Genomic DNA, 17552 nt, shown 5'->3' on the forward strand with positions numbered 1-17552 from the left:
AAATTATGTTGCTAAGTCCAGAAAAAATTGAAATATTCAACCTCTTGTGGTACCTTAAATCTTTGGGCCTTGTCCGGCCCAACGACTTTAACCTTGAATAACTTTTGAACAGGCAGACATAGAGACTTAATTCCTGAGGAGGAAATCATCCTAATTTTTAGCTTGATTTTTTAAGCTAAAAATCTCGAGTGTACTATTTCGATAGCTAAAACGTTTATTTTGAAGAATATCTCCAAATTATAAGTTTTTCAGCCTATTCTTATCTCACAAAATTCTATAATATACCAAAGTGATCATATGATCTAGACCGATCGATTGACACCCCACTGGAGGGTGTGGGATCACTTGACCCGGATTTGACCTAGGGGGTCATCTCAATCATCCAACTTAGCAACGGTCCACTCACACTATTTTTTCAGTACATAATAATTAAAATTTAATTTCTTCAAAAATGAAAATTTGTGTTGGAAACAATTCATTTGTCGTAACATGTATAGAATGATAAAGTGTCAAATAATATTGGCGTCCAACAATCTTGCCTTCTCATGTGACTAGAATATTTATTAATACATGTATGCCACAAAGTCTTGTCTTTCCTACTAGGTTTCCCGTGATGGCTTGTTCTGATAATTCGAACCTTTCAGAATTAGAAAATCTACCAAACCGCTCACATTCGCCCCTCCCACAAAACCGAGATGCATGGGTGTCCGAGGCGTTAGACTTGTTTTACAAAGAGTTTAACTACGTTGATGTCTGCCCTGAAAAGAAAGCCGAACTTTCAAATGAGAAAAATGGCAAATCGTGTTGCTGCGATTTTACCCAGCTCACTAAATTCATGCAGCAACAGATCCAACTTCAACTCCAACAGCAGCAACAATGTGGTGGTCAACAATCCGGTGGTCAACAATGCTGTGGTCAACAATCCGGTGGTCAACAATCCGGTGGTCAACAATGTGGTGGTCAACAATCCGGTGGTCAACAATGCTGTGGTCAACAGAACCAGAAACAACAATGTCCAATGACAAATACTGAACAAAATGCATGCCCACTTAATCCACCAGTGCCACCACCACCACCCGCACCTGCATCAATTTGCTCATCAGTCCAACAAAGTCAGGCATGCTGTTCGCAATATTTCACCCCTGTCGCCCCCGTACAGCCACCATGCCAAGGTCAAGGTGAAAGTATTGCTAGACCCCCACAGAACTTGGCGTGCCCTAACAATGGACCCACTCCGAATTTTGGGGGATGCTGTGGTCAAAGATGCGGTGGCGCAACAAATGTCTCAAATAACACAGGTTTCAAGCTTTCACTCAACAACTTTCTTCACATTGAGTTGAGTGTGATCATCATGCTCCAATTTTTTGTCCTGTGTGTACAGCATGTCATCAAACGCCTCCTTCCACCAGCGAAGGTCAAGCTCGTTGCGGATGCCGGGCAGCAGCTCTAGGGACGAAATCCAACCATGCGGGAGTCGGTGTAGCAAAATGCCCGCAGCCACCACCACCACCACCACGTAAGTCAGCCAAGCAATGTGGCCACTCATGCATGAAGCCCGTGTGTATTACTTTCTCCTGTGTGTGACATGATATGGCAGAGGTTCATTAATAATAACATATCGTCCCACCCGGATTTTATTTAGCTTGTCCACCACCTCAAGCAACAATGCAGACTGGTGAATCGCCTCCAGACCCCGGAACGCAAAAAAAGGAGATGATTGAAGGAGATGGAGAAGAAGACGGTTATGGGGGCTGGAAGTTGAAAGACATTGGCGAAACTGATGGAAATCGGGGAAGCGGCGGTGGCGGTGGTGGAAAGGACGGGGAAGAAAGGTCTTGGGCGTTGAGGGACATTGGCGAAGTTGACGCAAATCGTGGTGGTGGAAGCGGCGGTGGTGGTGGTAAGGACGGGGAAGAAAGATCTTGGGCGTTGCGGGATGTTGGCGAAGTCGGACCCACTTCAGAATTAGGTGTTGTAAAAAAAGACATCTGCTAAGCCATGCTTAAGAGATTTGTAATCTAGTAAAAGAAATATGAACAGGGTGGAAACCAATGTTTGGCAGTCGTGGTGGTCCGCCGGGCGATGGAAACGCTGCCCAAAAAGGAGACTGGACCGCGCTGGATGTCGACGTGCAAAAACCTGAGCCTGTAAACGTGTCTGTCGTTGAAAATGTGCAAGCGAACGCAGCAGTAGCAGGGGCACGAATGCCTATGCCTACAAGTACAAAAACACTAAAATATGTCTCATCTACCCCACAATTATTTATTCAGGAATGGCTTATCTTGTTGCAGATTATCGCTGTTGTCCGCCCTGTCCTGGACTCCCAACAGCTCCACCAGCTCAAAATAGCAGTAATAATGCTGTTAATGACCTCCCTCCAAAATGTGAAACTGCACAAGAAGGTACAAAATACTGGATTTGATGCCCCCTTTTATCTCCGGTCACTGTGTATTAATCGCCAAAATCGTCTAAATTATTGAAGTTGTGAATAAACCAAAAACTTGTTCAGATGCATTTTCCCCCTTTGCGTATTCCTTCCTTTTCGGTGGTGTCGTGGGTTGAGTGAATTACCCCGACAACGTGTTATCATTATTTCATGTCTAAATATGTATGTCTGTAAATTTTACAATGTCTGAGAATTTGAGTAATTGGTGTCATTTTTTTAGAGTCTGAATCAGAGAGTCAGTAGGGTCATTATTTCATGTACGTATGTCAAGTTAGTACTTATGCATGATTACTGATGCCCGATGTATGTACTCTAAAGTAATAAAGCCAAGTTTATAAGTTGATCAACACAAGTCGTTGTTCAAAAGTATATTTCGGAAGACATAAGTCGTCGCCCGAAACAGGTGGATTGGATATACATGCCTCGAAAGTAGTCTCAACCCGGGTAGTTTTCTCCCAGATTCGGACGGGTGAACACATACATAAGCTACTGCATACATACATTCACCGGTCTCTCTGTGTTTATCTGTTTTCAGCACACATTTCCACATTTCACGGTTTTAATTGCTCAGCCGAGACTCGAACTGTTAGTTTGTACTAATTTGGTAAATTGGTTTGTTTTCGCGAGGTGGTGACGATTATGCTGAAAGTTTAAACTGCCAGAGAACCTGCATGGGCACACCCACTCACCCGAGCCAGTCACTCAGTATTAATTTAACGTGCCAAATTGAGACGAAGTCATTTCTGCATACGTACTTACGGTAAGATAAACAGAACGCTTTCAGTATATCGTGGCATACGAGTTGCATTCTCATTCGTTTAATGTAAGTGAAACGAGGAGGATATAAAATTGTTTGTTTTTGTGCGATAAAATAAATGGCGTCATTTTTTCTTGGGTTGAGTTACACTGATACATTTTGACATGGTTCTAAATAATTTGGCTTAAAGTAATGTCCAAAAATAATTTATGGATGTCTCTGTAATGTTTATGATTCAAGATTTTTTTAAAGTTCAAAATTTGTAACTGTAAAAAATCTTTAAACATTTGAAATTTGCGTAGAAAAAAATTGTATGCCGCATGAAAATGTGCCCCTTCAGTTTCTTGCTACGTAATCTCTCAGTAATTATTTATAAAGACTTATTTATGCAGCGGTCTGGTCGGCCAGAGTCAAATTACTGCTGCATTTATTGTTTTACAACACCATATCATATCCCACCACCACAACTGGTGGTACTAGATATTTCCGCACAAAACTCTGTTTGGATACGTACGTACGTGTTTACGTACTTATTTCCAATAAAATCAATCAATTTTTATACACTTTTCTCTCTCCACGCTGGTTGACCACTGAGGAGTGGTTGTAGTAGCCGAGAAAGAAAAATAGCCTGGGAGCCATCGAAGCTCTCCAAGTCTGTTTGGCAGAGTGTGCAATAACTAAATAAAGCTAAGATGGGATCAAGTTCAAGTCCAAATAGGAGAAAAAAATACGAGGTCTCTGTCGTTCCGGTTGACTGGGTTTGCATCCTTTTCCCACAGACACGGGAGGAGAAAATAGTCCATTCAAGAGAAAGTAAATAGTCGTGACATGCAGAAGAAGACGTTATCAGCAGTGGCAGTGGTCAAGAAATATGTAACCACCACCACCAGCCAAGGTCTCAAGAAATCCTTATTTTTGTCCTAATTTAAAATTTGTGACCAAAAATTCATTCATCATTCGTCATATGAAGGATGGTTTTAAGTGCGGGGAGTGGTTATTCGTGTCAAGCGTGACTTTTACATTTTGGATTTTTTGCCCTTAGAGAAAGTTAGGACGAGGAAGAAGGAAAGGTTGTCACCGTTTTTCATCTATGTATCCAGTCGCAGCATGGGAAAGTAAAGTGTGAAACCGACGTTTATCGAGATGACCAAGTATCTATTGCGTAGTAGATACTGCATTTTGGTTGTTTGCACTGAAATTTAATATGATCTGCCTGCACGTCTTATTCAATTGACATCCGTCCGTGATGATACGGCTTTTTGCCCGACTTGGTTACTTTCTCCACCAAGCTTTACTTTGTGTCATCCTCCTCCTGTCATCTCGTATGTTCTGTCTCGATGGTTGTGGTGAGGATGGTAAAAGTCGATGTAAATTATTCCTTGTTTGTTCCTTCATGTCGTTCGTGGCACGTTTACTTTTCGTTTAAAGTGGGAAAAATCTGAGGAAAGTGTTTCTCTCTGTCTGTTGAGAATGCAAAGTTCCCTGATTGTGTGATTGGTAATGATGCTGTGTGATGTAAATCTCTCGTTCTTGAAATGAGGCACGTTGAGACAAAGCAGTTATATGTCACTTAAATTATTTATTTGGGGCAGTTTGCGACTTAAGAGCTTGAGTGACAAAGTAACTGGTAGACCATGGACAACAGAGTGACATCGAGATAAGAATTGTAACCAATATTTATAAGCTTCGTGTGAATGGCCGGACAAGGTTATGATTAACATGGAGACTTGTAAGTAAATTACATTTATGCTGGAAGAGCAGAACAAAATGATAAGCCGCAAACTCTTAACTAGTCATTTACCTTTAATATTAATTAGTCAAATTAATAAATAATGCATGTGCGTCAGAGGGTAGGATAGGGAAATTGAATTATACAACCTTTTCATACATAATCTTAAAAATACAAATGCAGGAGTCAAATACTTAAAATTTCCTCAACATTCCGCCGGCCTTGAACCAACGGCTTCAATAAAATTAAAATTGACAAAACTGTATACATTACAAAAATTAGAGAATTTCATCTTGGGAAGAATTTTCAATTGGGAGCAAACATAACCTTACAATGGGACGCTTGAAAACACCAGTAGACGTCTTGACCGTGACGACGCGCACTAATGAGTCATTTCCAGGGTGCAGGGCGAGGATACGACCAAGTTTCCAAACGCATGGGGGTAGGTTCTCCTCTTTAATGACGACAATATCGCCAACTGCGATCGCTCGAGATCCACTCATCCACTTCGGGCGCTGTTGGAGTCGGGATAGATATTCGGCTGACCAACGCTTCCAAAAAGCCTGGATCATTTGTTGGATTAACTGCCATCGGGAAAGGCTATTGATTTTGAGATCCAACAAGTTCGGTTCTGGAACGGCTGTTAATGGAGCACCAATGAGGAAATGTCCAGGGGTAAGAGCGGCGAGGTCTTCTGGATTGTTGGACTCAGGGGTCAACGGACGGGAGTTCAGGATCGCTTCGATTTGGCACGCTGCAGTGGTCAGTTCTTCGAAAGTCAATCGGTGCGATCCCATGATTCGCTTTAGGTGAAATTTACAGGATTTGACACCAATCTCCCAGTTTCCACCAAAATGGGGGGCGGCAGGAGGGTTCCAATGCCATCGGATTCCATCTCTTGATAGGTTATCGGCCACTTGCTGGTTATGGGATGAGGAATTTACCAATTGAACCATTTCCTTCATCTCGCGATTGGCACCAATGAAATTTGTACCATTATCGCTGTACATGTCCGTGGGTAGACCTCTTCTGCTTATGAATCGGCGAAAGGCAGCGATAAACATGTCGGTTGAGAGGCTGGTAGCTACTTCCAAGTGTATTGCTCTGGTGGTGCAGCACACAAATACTGCCAGATATGCCTTTAGAGTTATTTTGCTTCGAGGCTGGATGGGCCGAACAGAAAAGGGTCCAGCGTAGTCCACTCCACATTTCAGGAAGGGTCGAGCTGGGTTGACGCGAAATGAAGGGAGGTCTGCCATCACTTGCTGTAGAGTTTGAGCCTTTGTTCTGGTACATGTCAAGCATTTTGCAATTTCTCTTCGGACTGCATCTTTCATGCGGATGATCCAATAACGCCGCTGAAGTACTGACATCAGAAGCTGAGGACCAGCGTGAAAATGTTTCAAATGTTCAGATTTGATGAGTAATTGTGTCAAGTGATGATGGGATGACAGGAGAATGGGATGTCTTTGGTCTTCAGAAATCTTGGCATTTTTTAGACGACCACCAACCCTGAGCAATCCTATTGAATCGATAAAGGGCAGCAGAGAAATTAATTTGCTCTTCTTCTTGATAGGTAGCCCATTGGCGAGGGAGTGAATTTCCTTGGAAAATTCTTGCTGTTGAGAGTGCTTAATCCAGTATGAGAACGCCTGGTCAAGTTCTGCTGGAGTCAAAGGGGGCACATTCGTGGTGGATTTTGTGGACTTGGGGCGAACTTGCTTGTGGACTGGGTGACGTGGTTCCACTGTAGCGACATCTTTACCGGAACGAGTGACGACATGGCACAACTTGAGATCTTGGCGACATTTGAAACTTTTGACAAATCGGAATATGAATGCTGTTATTCTGACAAGTTTTAGTAGAGATGAATATCGGTGCAGGATTGAATCATTGAATTCTATCATTGAATGGAATACGGTCGGTTTTGGTTTTCTTTCTTCACTGGCAGCTAAGGAGTGATTGAGTGGGACACAGCATTGGGGATCAGGTATTCCGTTCTTGAGCCATGGAGGTCCTTCCCACCAAAGGGGGTGGTAGATAAGATCCTTTACAGTGATTCCCCGTGACGCGCAATCTGCAGGATTTTCATCTCCTCGGACATGTCCCCAACGCATGGGCGGAATTTTCTCATGGATACTTGTGACCCTGTTGGCCACGTACGTCTTCCATCTTAAGGAGTCAGACCGGATCCATGCAAGGGTAACGGTCGAATCCGTCCATGCCGTTATTGAATGAATCGGAACTTTTACTGCTGATTGGACGGCGAGTGTAAGGTCGGCGAGAAGACTGGCTCCGCATAGCTCAAGACGAGGCAAGGATATCTTCTTCAAGGGCGCCACGCGAGTTTTGGATGTGACAAGTGAGATAGAACTATTTTGACCATCGTAGGCACAAAAATAGACTGCGGCTGCATAGGCGTCCTCCGAGGCATCGCAGAACCCGGCGAGGTAGTACTTGGTGGTGGTAAAACTAGGGACATTGAGACTGGGGCACAACAATTGAGAGCCTTGCAAAAAATAACGATTGATGGAGAGTTTGACTAAACCTTCGAGGTCAGTGCGAAATGCATTCCATTGATTGTGAATCTCCATCGGTAAAGATTCGTCCCATCCCTGCTGCAGTTTCCAAATTGATTGCATTATAATCTTGCCATTGATTATGACAGGGGCGAGCCAACCAACAGGGTCAAACAGGCGAGCGATCTCAGAAAGAATGGACCGCTTGGTTACTTGAGTAGTGGATGGAGTTGGCAAAACCATAAAGGTGAATTGGTCTGCTTTAGGGTTCCATCGAATGCCAAGAGTCTTGATCGAGGAATCAGTGTCAAAGTTTAGAAGAGATTGCGTCTCTCTCATCTCAGGCGGTAGGGTATCTAATACGGCTTGGGAATTCGACGACCATTTTCGTAGGCTCATCTTTGCGCTTTCCATCATCTTGATCAATTGATGCTGGGTTTCAATTGCCTCCTCGACTGATGGTTCTCCAGACATCAAGTCATCAACAAAGAAATCGCGGAGGGCAACTTCTGCTGCTCGAGGGAAAGAGTCCTTCTCCAGGGTTGCAACTTCCTCCAAAACTCTGGTGGCTAGGAAGGGGGCTGCAGCAGTTCCATATGTGACGGTGCGAAGTCGGAAATGCTGCACTGGTTTGCTAGGGTCTTCACGCCATAAAATGCGATGAAACTCTCTGTCAGGCGACGAAAGCAGGATCTGCCGATACATTTTCGCGACATCGGCTACAAAGGCAATCTTGTGGATTCTAAAACGAGTCAAGAGATCAGTTAGGCTATCCTGAATGGTGGGGCCAACCATCATCGTGTCATTTAGTGAAACACCGTTTGATGTCTTCGCGGAGGCATCGAATACAACCCGAAAACTTGTTGTTGTACTGGATTCCTTGAGGATAAAATGATGCGGGATGTAACAGGCTGAAGTTGAATCCTCTGGTGTAACACGTTCCATGTGGCCTAAATCTTCATATTCTTTCATGAATAGTGCATATTGTTTCTTGTGGTCTGGATTCTTGGCAAGACGTCGTTCCAAATAGAGGAGACGCTTCATGGCAATATCCATAGATTTACCAATTGCTGGTACTCTGATTGCAGGATTTGACAGACCTGCTGACGGTGGAGGAGGGTGGCATACCTGAGATTTGAATGGAATCTGCACGGTGAATTGACCATTCTCTTCTCGGCGATAGGTGGAGGCGAAGTGAGATTCGACCTTTGATTCGTCTGAGGTTTGGAGCCGCTGCAAGGGCGCACTCTCAATTTCCCAGAATCTCCGTAGCGTAGCGTCGAGGTGCTCATCCTGATCACTGGCAGAGGAGATTGAATTGGTACTGCGACCATGTTGCGAGGCGAGGGTGGCATGGACCTGAGGATTGATTAAAGGGGCGTTTGGGGCACCACCACCAATCAGCCATCCGAAACTAGTTGAGATAGCGAATGGACTGTTGGGTGGGCCTTTCAACTTGGTACCCTTGAGAATGTCGAAAAAGAACTCAGCACCCAGGAGCATGTCAATGTCTTGAGGCTTGTAGTAGTTGGGATCGGCTAATTGGAGGTTTTGGAGATGTGACCATCTGCTGTGGTCGAAGGTTGAAGATGGGAGTCTGCCAGTGATCTTCGAAGTGATGAGACACCTGGAGACAAAGAATGAAATGGTTGAATCAAAATGTGGGCTGACTGAGAATTCAGTAATTCCAGTAGCATTGACAAGGGATACTCCACCTAGACCTGTTGCCGTTGCGAAGTACCGTCTGCGAGGAACTCCAATCCTTTTGATGCAAGAGTCCGTCACATAGTTTGCATTGCTGCCATTGTCGGCCAGCACTCGGAGGGTGTGGTAGTTACCGCTGGGGTCTGCTACCTGGACGAGGCATGTTGCCAGTAGGGTGTCGTATTCCTTGGGAGTGGAATGAGACTTGTCACGTGGGGGATGAGGGGCGCTGTTTTCTGCATGTAGCACCACTGGAGGAATGGCTGCGGCATCGGCTTGCCTGGGTTTGTGTAGAAGGGTGTGGTGCTTACCATTGCACGTCCTACACGTTCTGTTGCTGGGACAGTCTTGGATTCTGTGGGGCCCAAAGCAGTTGAAACACAAATTCAACTTCTTGACGCCATCAACTCGTTGCTGAATTGGGAGTCCCAGAAACTTCTCACACTTGAATAGAGGATGAGGACTTGCTTCACATAAATGACAATTTCTGCTGGCATTTGTGGTGTGGACCATATTACGTGTCTGAACTCTGTTGCCATGCGGGTTGTTGGGGTGCACGGGCTTCGATGATGATGATAATGATCCACTTGCTGCTAGTGCTCGAGCTCTCTGCTCGAGAAATTCGAATAGGGATTTTAGTGAGGGAATGGAGCTGTCCTTGAGCGACTGCTCCCACAATTCTTTGGATGTTGAATCCATCTTCGTAACTAGGATGAAAAGGAGATGCGCGTCCCACTGATCTGTAGGAAGCTTGAGGACATCCAGTGATCGGATGCACTCACGAGAGACATCAACTAGGCTACGGATTGATGTTGATGACTGCGGCTTCACAAGAGCTTGGTTGTGGAATCTACGGAGAATGGCGAAAAGTAGTTCGCGATCGTTCTGATACCTATCAGACAACTGGGACCACGCAATATCATAGTTAGTGTCCGATATTATCATACTAGAGATTTGCCTGGATGCTTCATTCTTGAGTAGAGATTTTAGATAGGTAAGCTTCTGTGACTTACTAAGAGACAAGTTGTCATGCACGGCAGTGACAAACATGTCCCGAAAAGTGACCCAATCTTGCAGATTGCCGTCGAAAGAGGGAAGTTCGAGACGAGGGAGTCTGATATCCGTCGTGGTTGGAGTGGTTGAACTGGTTGCAGCACTTGAACTGGAGGCGGAAGATGAGACTGGGAACTTCATCTTGATTCCAGTAAATGCTGATAATAACTTGGTGGACTTGGTCATTAGTCGCTGAAATTCTTGTTGGTGTGGTGTCATGTCTGGAGGTGATGCAAGCTGTATCTTACGGTGAATCTCCATTACGTCGGTCTGGCAGGCTTTCACCATCGACAGAAGATGACTGGTGTGTGCTTCATCTAATGGGGTTGTCGCGTGAGAGGTCAATTCTGTTTCCAGATAATCAATGAGGTCGCTAGTGGTGGAGCGTTCACTGGTTGCTTTATCCAGCACTGTGGGTGCCATGATTGTTGTTGCTACTGGGGTTCAACCCGACGCCCGATGGCCGATTCTGAACCTCCTATCCAGTAACCCACAACAATGGACTTAACGAAAGACAGCGCTTACCAAATTTACACACTTGCGAATGGACGGTTTATATCCGGTTGAAGCGAGACCAAAATGTTGAGAATGCAAAGTTCCCTGATTGTGTGATTGGTAATGATGCTGTGTGATGTAAATCTCTCGTTCTTGAAATGAGGCACGTTGAGACAAAGCAGTTATATGTCACTTAAATTATTTATTTGGGGCAGTTTGCGACTTAAGAGCTTGAGTGACAAAGTAACTGGTAGACCATGGACAACAGAGTGACATCGAGATAAGAATTGTAACCAATATTTATAAGCTTCGTGTGAATGGCCGGACAAGGTTATGATTAACATGGAGACTTGTAAGTAAATTACATTTATGCTGGAAGAGCAGAACAAAATGATAAGCCGCAAACTCTTAACTAGTCATTTACCTTTAATATTAATTAGTCAAATTAATAAATAATGCATGTGCGTCAGAGGGTAGGATAGGGAAATTGAATTATACAACCTTTTCATACATAATCTTAAAAATACAAATGCAGGAGTCAAATACTTAAAACTTCCTCAACACTGTCGATTTGGCATCGAGTGTGTGTGTGCATTCATTGAGATACATATTGAGGTAATTTTTCTTTTGTAGCTGTGTTTTTTTGGGGGTTATGTAACAACACGTTTTGAAAATCATAGATGAGAATGGAAGCATTATATTCTTTTAGGAAGGACGTGTTGTTTATGTGCATGTAATTTTTTGCGTTGGTTGGGTTCATCGATGCGTGGTGAAAGTTTGCTAACTTATTAATGTTGCGTAATGGAAATTTAATGTATTTTAATTTAGGTATGACATAAAACCAGTTACATAGTGCATGAAAAAGTAAAAATAGGTGGTAGAAATTTGTAAGGACAAGTTTGGGGCAATATGATAATTTCAGCCTAAAATGACATACAGATTGTTTAGCATAAATGCATAAGTAATATTACAAAACTATTGGATTTTGCAAATTCTCCGAATTGCAATATAATTGTCACTAGTGTGTGTTGGATTTGTACACAATTCGCGAATTGTCGGTATCAATGTGACATATAATCTGAAAAAAAAAAGATTTTCATACCCGTCTATATAAATAAATACGATTTGGCGTTAAACTCGCACATATACTTTTATGTAGTTGAGTACTCAATTCTTTAGCAATTTAATACGCACACAAGTAGATACTTAACCTTCTTAAGACAATTGTATCGTTTTGAATCAGACAATCACCATAAAATAAATCCACCCAATCCATTCAACTCCTTATATTGACGGGCAATAACTTCATCCAAACGTAAATACTTTCCAACCAAAGTCATTCATGAGGAGACTAATACAACTTGGTTTATATCATCATCGTTTGAAAATTCACCACCCATTCATCCCTGATCTCTTCCTGGATCAAATCGACTTTCCTCCTCCCCAACCTTGTCGTCGTCATATATATAAAACGTCAGGAAACGAATCTCTTCTCCTCGATAAAAGATTGATACGTAAATAGATCTCTTTCCGCACTCACTTTCAGTGACTCACTTACGCCAACTTTTTTTAACTGGGGCATCAATGACGACGACGAGGATGAGATGAGATCAAATATCCACTCTTGCTTTCGTTTCGTAGTCGAATTCGAACCCAAACCATTTCAGAAGAAAGAAGAACGATCCACTGCGTGTATGTTGTGTTCTGTGTCCAGTTTACTTAACAAAATGAAATTGGTCCACATCATTGCCCAGCCAGCCCTGGGTTTGGTTTCATTTTCGAGTTTCTTTTTTCTCTCTCGTATTTCTTGTCGAATTCAAAGTCAAACAGACTTCAATAAAGGTTTGTTTATTGTTCATCAGCTCGACTACTTGGGAAAAAAGGAGAAGAAAAACATGGAGGAGGATGGATGATAGTCTTTGATTTAAATTTAACCTTTTTCGCAAACGAATCGAATGGAATAACAACTTTTCTTCGGTTGATGTATTATTTACCCGGTCCGGCTTCTTCTTCTTTTCGAGATTTAGATGAGTTTTGAAATCTGCCATTTATGAGTTTAATTGCTGCTTAACTTATTTTTTGAACTTTAGATTCGTGGTTCAAGGCTGAAAATAATTTGGGAATGGAATGATTATGGGAATAAATTGCACAACTTTTTTTATTTCGCTTTTATGTATTATGCGACAGGAAACTATTGATTTTTTTCACCTATTATATTCTAAGTAATGCATAGCCGAGGAGTAGATTGGATTGGATTTGACGAGATTTTCACCTTGATTTCACCCCCGGAATCATTAACACTTTGATCACGCACAAGTCCCATTATTTCCTCGCCCATTGTCAACATGCCCTACCATCCAATCCACTATCATCCAAGTATAGTGATCATCATCATATTTACGGTGGGTGAACATTCATTTGCCTGGGCCAACACCTCGCAGGTTCAATTTACTATTTAATTCTGACTGCTTTCACCACCACCTACTTTCTCCGCCTCCTCCCTCCTCTCCTCTCCTCTCCTCTCCTCTAATTGACAATGTCAACACGAATCTTGCTCACCGAAATCTGATTATGGCTTTCGCGAGAAGAATTAATGGGAAAACCTCTTCTAATTAGATTAATCACCTTGCGGATGAGTATATCATGGAATAAGTAAGTAATGTAACGGAACGTATTATGCGGGTTACGTGTGAGACTTGATATGTGTAAAGGTATTCGTAGAGGTGAGCTGGATCGTCATTTTTTGAGATCCGATCCTCGCAAATCTGTACAAAAATTCCAGATCCGACTCACCAAAAAAATTCAGATCCGACTCATCCAAAAGATTTCAGATCCAATCCACCCAAAAATTTCGGATCCGATCCACCTAAAAATTTTCAGATCCGATCCATCTAAATCCGATTCGTCTTAAATTCTCCAGATTCAATCCATCAAAACCCAGGTCGGATCTGGATTGGATCGGGTCGGGCCATGGATTATCAAAAAAAAAATTAGTTATCCAGCTCACCTCTATTCTATGCATTCATGGGGGCGGTGTCGATCCTATTTAACCGATACCTCACTTACATAAATAAAAGGAAGACATTCCTTGCGCAATAAATCTTGTCCCATAATTTCGAAATTATTCTGATCAATACTTTCCCCGTGACGTATGGCACTACTCGTAGAGACACTGACATGTCATTCATTGTTAGTGGTCTCTCTAGTTGCGTCGTCAAAATGAATGACAATCGACGTGAAAGAGACGGATAAAAGAAAGGAGGGCGGCTGCTTCACATGAAATTTTGTACCTTCCCCATTGCAGTGTTGTGCATTGCATAAATATCCTTCATTCATTTCGTACCTCCTCGTCTGCTGTCTTTTTTTAAAAAAAGAAAGAGAGAAATGCACCCATTCCATGGAATGAAGCTCTCATTTATTTCATTTTATGTATTTACACAACGAGTAGGCAGAGGAATGTGGTGAAAAATAGTTTTCTTTCCCATTTTATTTCAATGCTAATATAAATAATGCCGTAAAAAATCTCGTAGTAAGCACTTGTCGTTGTCGAAATACGAATACTTTTCCCATTTCCATACAATACACATTCAACAGCCTAACAATCCACGCATCCGGGCGACTAACGCTTCATTTTGCTTTATTTAGCGGAAAAAGCGGAGAAAGCAGACAGCTGCTGGTGGGCCAGGCGTGCTTTCGTTTCACATCATTTTAACTGAATCCAATTACAAGAGAAATAGAGAGATGAGTGCATTACCAAGTCAGTCGGCCCAGTTGTTACTCAAGCAGGCAAGAGGAAGAATATATGTACATGCATAAGCAGTGACCGCGGAAGCTGTGGGGACATCGGGGGACATTAGCATTGTAGGATAGGGGGAGGGAGGGGTTTGCATAACATTGGAGATGATGGGGACATCGAACAACCGTGGGGACATTGTCCCTCTGTCCCCACGCTCCCTCCGCGGCCACTGTGCATAAGCACCACGAGTAGCGGTTGGTGGACCGTTCTGTTATGATGAGATGAAAGTAGAAACGCCAATTTTGCATAAAATTCACCGCAATGGAACCCAAACCGCGAGGCAAAAGGAGGGAGCAATAGTAAGTAGGAGAAAGTTGGGTATTATTTGCTTTCACTTTTCCAGACTAAACTAAGGAGACGAGACTGCATGGTTATTAGTTTGTAAGAGGCCAGACCGCAGCAGGAGTGTAACGTGGTCAAGGGAAAAAGGATGAACAGATTTCGTTTCCGTTGGTTAAATTAAAATTCAGTGGGGAAAAAAATTGACCTTTTGACTTTGGGTTTTTTGGCATATTTTCATAAATCGTGCAAATTTATTAACTTTTCAAGTTCAGAGCTGTTACCTTTTTCTAATATATTTCCAACACGAGAGAAATAAAGGTTTAAGATATTACACAACCGTCAAAGGGACTTGGTCCTTTGTAAGTTTTTCCTGAGTAATAAATAGATTACGCTCTTAGATTACGGCTCAATCTGCATAATAAATGATATATGTACTATATATCGTAGTACAAATTGACCGTATGAATTTTTAGTAGGTTAGGTAGGTAGGAAGAAAAGCAATAATATCTTATTGCCCCAGAATGACTCGAGACAGACTTTCCTTGTTGTTTGGCAATCGTGCAGAATTGCTACACGTTCACAAAGAAAGACTGAATTAAGGAATCAGTCCCAAAGGCCACCTTTCACTTTTGCATGCAGTCTCATTCTTGCCTAACACTCTCAATCGGCAGAGCAGTGGCCGCGGAAGCGGTGGGGACATTTTAACATTGTAGGGGAGGGGAGGGCGGGGTTTATATAACGTGGGGAGATGATGGGGACATCGAACAACCGTGGGGACATTGTCCCTCAAGCTTCCGCGGCCACTGATCGGCAGGAAAATAGGAGAGGTACATAGAAATAGAAAAGAGAAAGCAAAGCATGTGGTGGCTTGCCTTTTGTTTACGATATGCGGTAAGAAAATTAGAAATGCAGCGTTGATTTCATACATTCTCCATCCACCTTTTACGACAAAGCTTTAATACCTTTTCTCCGTGTGCATGCAATCATTGCAGACTACGCGCTGTTACTCCGGCTAAATACTAACGAACTAACGGCATGTGAAATAAAGAAGCAATCTTGCCTTTCAGGGGGACGAACTGCTTTTCTTTTTTTATTTTATGTATGTACGCAAACATATGCATAATTGGATTGGTTGGTACGTAGAGTCAGGTCGCATTATGTATTGATCATAGACGTAATTTGGGTTTTGCAATACTTAACATTTCCACAATTTAGGCTTAAAAAAGACTTTGTACACTGTTAAAAATCTGGTAGAGTTACATATGTACTCGGGACCGGTATTGATTTGGTAATAACTTTTTACCGGATTGGTAGTAGTTTGGTTCTGAGTGGTAATTTTTTATTACCACAACGTTACTAAACGGTAATGCCCGTTATTACCAGTGCCCGTAGAGTCATATAAGTATGTATGTACTCCTGCCAGTAATGATTTCATACCAGTTTTCTAAGAGTGTATGTACTTGATGAAGGAATTTATGCAAATTTGACATAAATAATATGACTCTCTAGGTTATGTACAGTTTATCATATTTAATAGCGCCCCATTTATTTTAGAGTTGTATAATTGTCATTAGAATTTATTTAATAATTTACCTTGGTCTATGCATTACGGGTATTGATCCATTCTGTAACATTGCTTGGTTATGTATGTAGAGAGACATTTATTATTTTGCGGAAATATATAAGCAAGTCGTTCTTGATGGAGTGGAATGGATCTTCTTCTTCTTCCTCTTGAGGTGATTTTGCGAAAAAGAAATAAAAAATGAAACGAAATACTTTTCCGAAGGTAGCTAATGCAAAGGAGGAGAAAGTAATATGCCAGGTAAAACCATGGCTGGGGGCGAATCGGTAAAGAAAGTGTAGTGTTTTTTATAAGTTAAGAAGACAAAGTAAGTGCATTAGCATTAATCTCTTTTAAAATCCCCTTCTGCAAGTTACTTATTTTCCACTGAGGAACATTTCCTTACTCGCTCGCTGTTTTTTTCTACCACGACGCGGCGGCATTAAGTTTAGTGGAAAGTTCGATATTGATACTATCAAATAAAATAGTGGAATGGAGAGAATGGAATATTTAATGGGCATATATGTACATATTCCGATCGAGTTCAATATGGTGGATCCATCCGGTTCAGTCTGCCTACATGCGTGGCATGGCGTTTGAATTAAATAGATCGGGTCAGGTCAGACCACGTGGAAAATGGAATATTTATCGGGTTAAACCCACTTTTTGGTAGAACAATGTACATAAATACGCGATGGCTGCGTGATATTACAAGGTGTAGAAGTACATGCAAATCTAAATATGAAGAAGAACACGAAGTTTGTTGTGGTTTTAATTGATTTTAAAAGGTGCAGGGGCCGCGGAAGCGGTGGGGACATGTGGGTACATTAGCATTATAGGATATATAAGGGAGGGAGAGGTTTATATAACATGGGGAGATGACGGGGACATCGAAAGACCGTGGGGACATTGTCCCTCTGTCCCCATGCTGTTCCGCGGCCACTGCAAAGGTGTGTTTTTAAGGGGAAGAAAAATTTATTCTGGAATCTTCATAACAATTTTGATTTTAAAACTTGATACTGAAAACTTGTTTAATTTAAGATGTTTTTCCTACAAGAAAAGAAGAACGGAAGAAAATTCCTGTTGGCTGCGTCAATATTTATTCGGAAGGAAAGTATGTACTTGGCTTGATTAGTATTTAGGATAAAAAATTTTTTAGAACAACTTTCCTTGGCCAATATTGATGAATATTTTAGATTTGGTTTCGAAA

The 17552-nt window shown here is 42.2% G+C and overlaps 3 protein-coding genes and 1 long non-coding RNA gene across 4 annotated transcripts in view; 3 read left to right on the top strand and 1 right to left on the bottom strand.

Moving 5' to 3' along the window:
• The first annotated feature begins 613 nt into the window (after window positions 1-613).
• On the top strand, window positions 614-2435 carry LOC118436200 (basic salivary proline-rich protein 2-like). Its single transcript, XM_035853726.1, has 5 exons — window positions 614-1298; window positions 1382-1516; window positions 1643-1969; window positions 2041-2220; window positions 2292-2435. The coding sequence occupies exons 1-5, from the start codon at window positions 614-616 to the stop codon at window positions 2420-2422; spliced, it is 1458 nt and encodes a 485-aa protein (XP_035709619.1). The 3' UTR covers window positions 2423-2435.
• A 117-nt stretch (window positions 2436-2552) lies between these two features.
• Window positions 2553-2795, top strand: LOC118436282. The gene is made up of 2 exons (XR_004835325.1): window positions 2553-2608; window positions 2667-2795. It is a non-coding gene; the product is annotated as an uncharacterized LOC118436282 (long non-coding RNA).
• A 123-nt stretch (window positions 2796-2918) lies between these two features.
• The window catches only part of LOC110852693, a 40992-nt gene continuing 26358 nt past the window's right edge, over window positions 2919-17552 (top strand). Inside the window, exon 1 of the mRNA XM_022100803.2 lies at window positions 2919-3206. The gene's annotated coding sequence lies outside the window, so the exon portion shown is untranslated. The remainder of the gene's footprint in view (window positions 3207-17552) is intronic.
• Window positions 5211-10631, bottom strand: LOC110852692. Its single transcript, XM_022100802.1, has one exon. It carries the CDS (start codon window positions 10629-10631, stop codon window positions 5211-5213), a length of 5421 nt encoding a protein of 1806 aa, XP_021956494.1.

This window comes from Folsomia candida, unplaced genomic scaffold (genome assembly GCF_002217175.1).
Source record: "Folsomia candida strain VU population unplaced genomic scaffold, ASM221717v1 Fcan01_Sc007, whole genome shotgun sequence".
Classification (NCBI taxonomy): domain Eukaryota; kingdom Metazoa; phylum Arthropoda; class Collembola; order Entomobryomorpha; family Isotomidae; genus Folsomia; species Folsomia candida.

Coding starts and splice junctions, on each gene's coding strand:
- LOC110852692 (XM_022100802.1), bottom strand. CDS start 10,631: ATGGCACCCACAGTGCTGGATAAAGCAACCAGTGAACGCTCCACCACT.
- LOC118436200 (XM_035853726.1), top strand. CDS start 614: ATGGCTTGTTCTGATAATTCGAACCTTTCAGAATTAGAAAATCTACCA. Junction 1,299..1,381: donor AAATGTCTCAAATAACACAG/GTTTCAAGCTTT, acceptor CTGTGTGTACAG/CATGTCATCAAACGCCTCCT. Junction 2,221..2,291: donor ACGAATGCCTATGCCTACAA/GTACAAAAACAC, acceptor ATCTTGTTGCAG/ATTATCGCTGTTGTCCGCCC.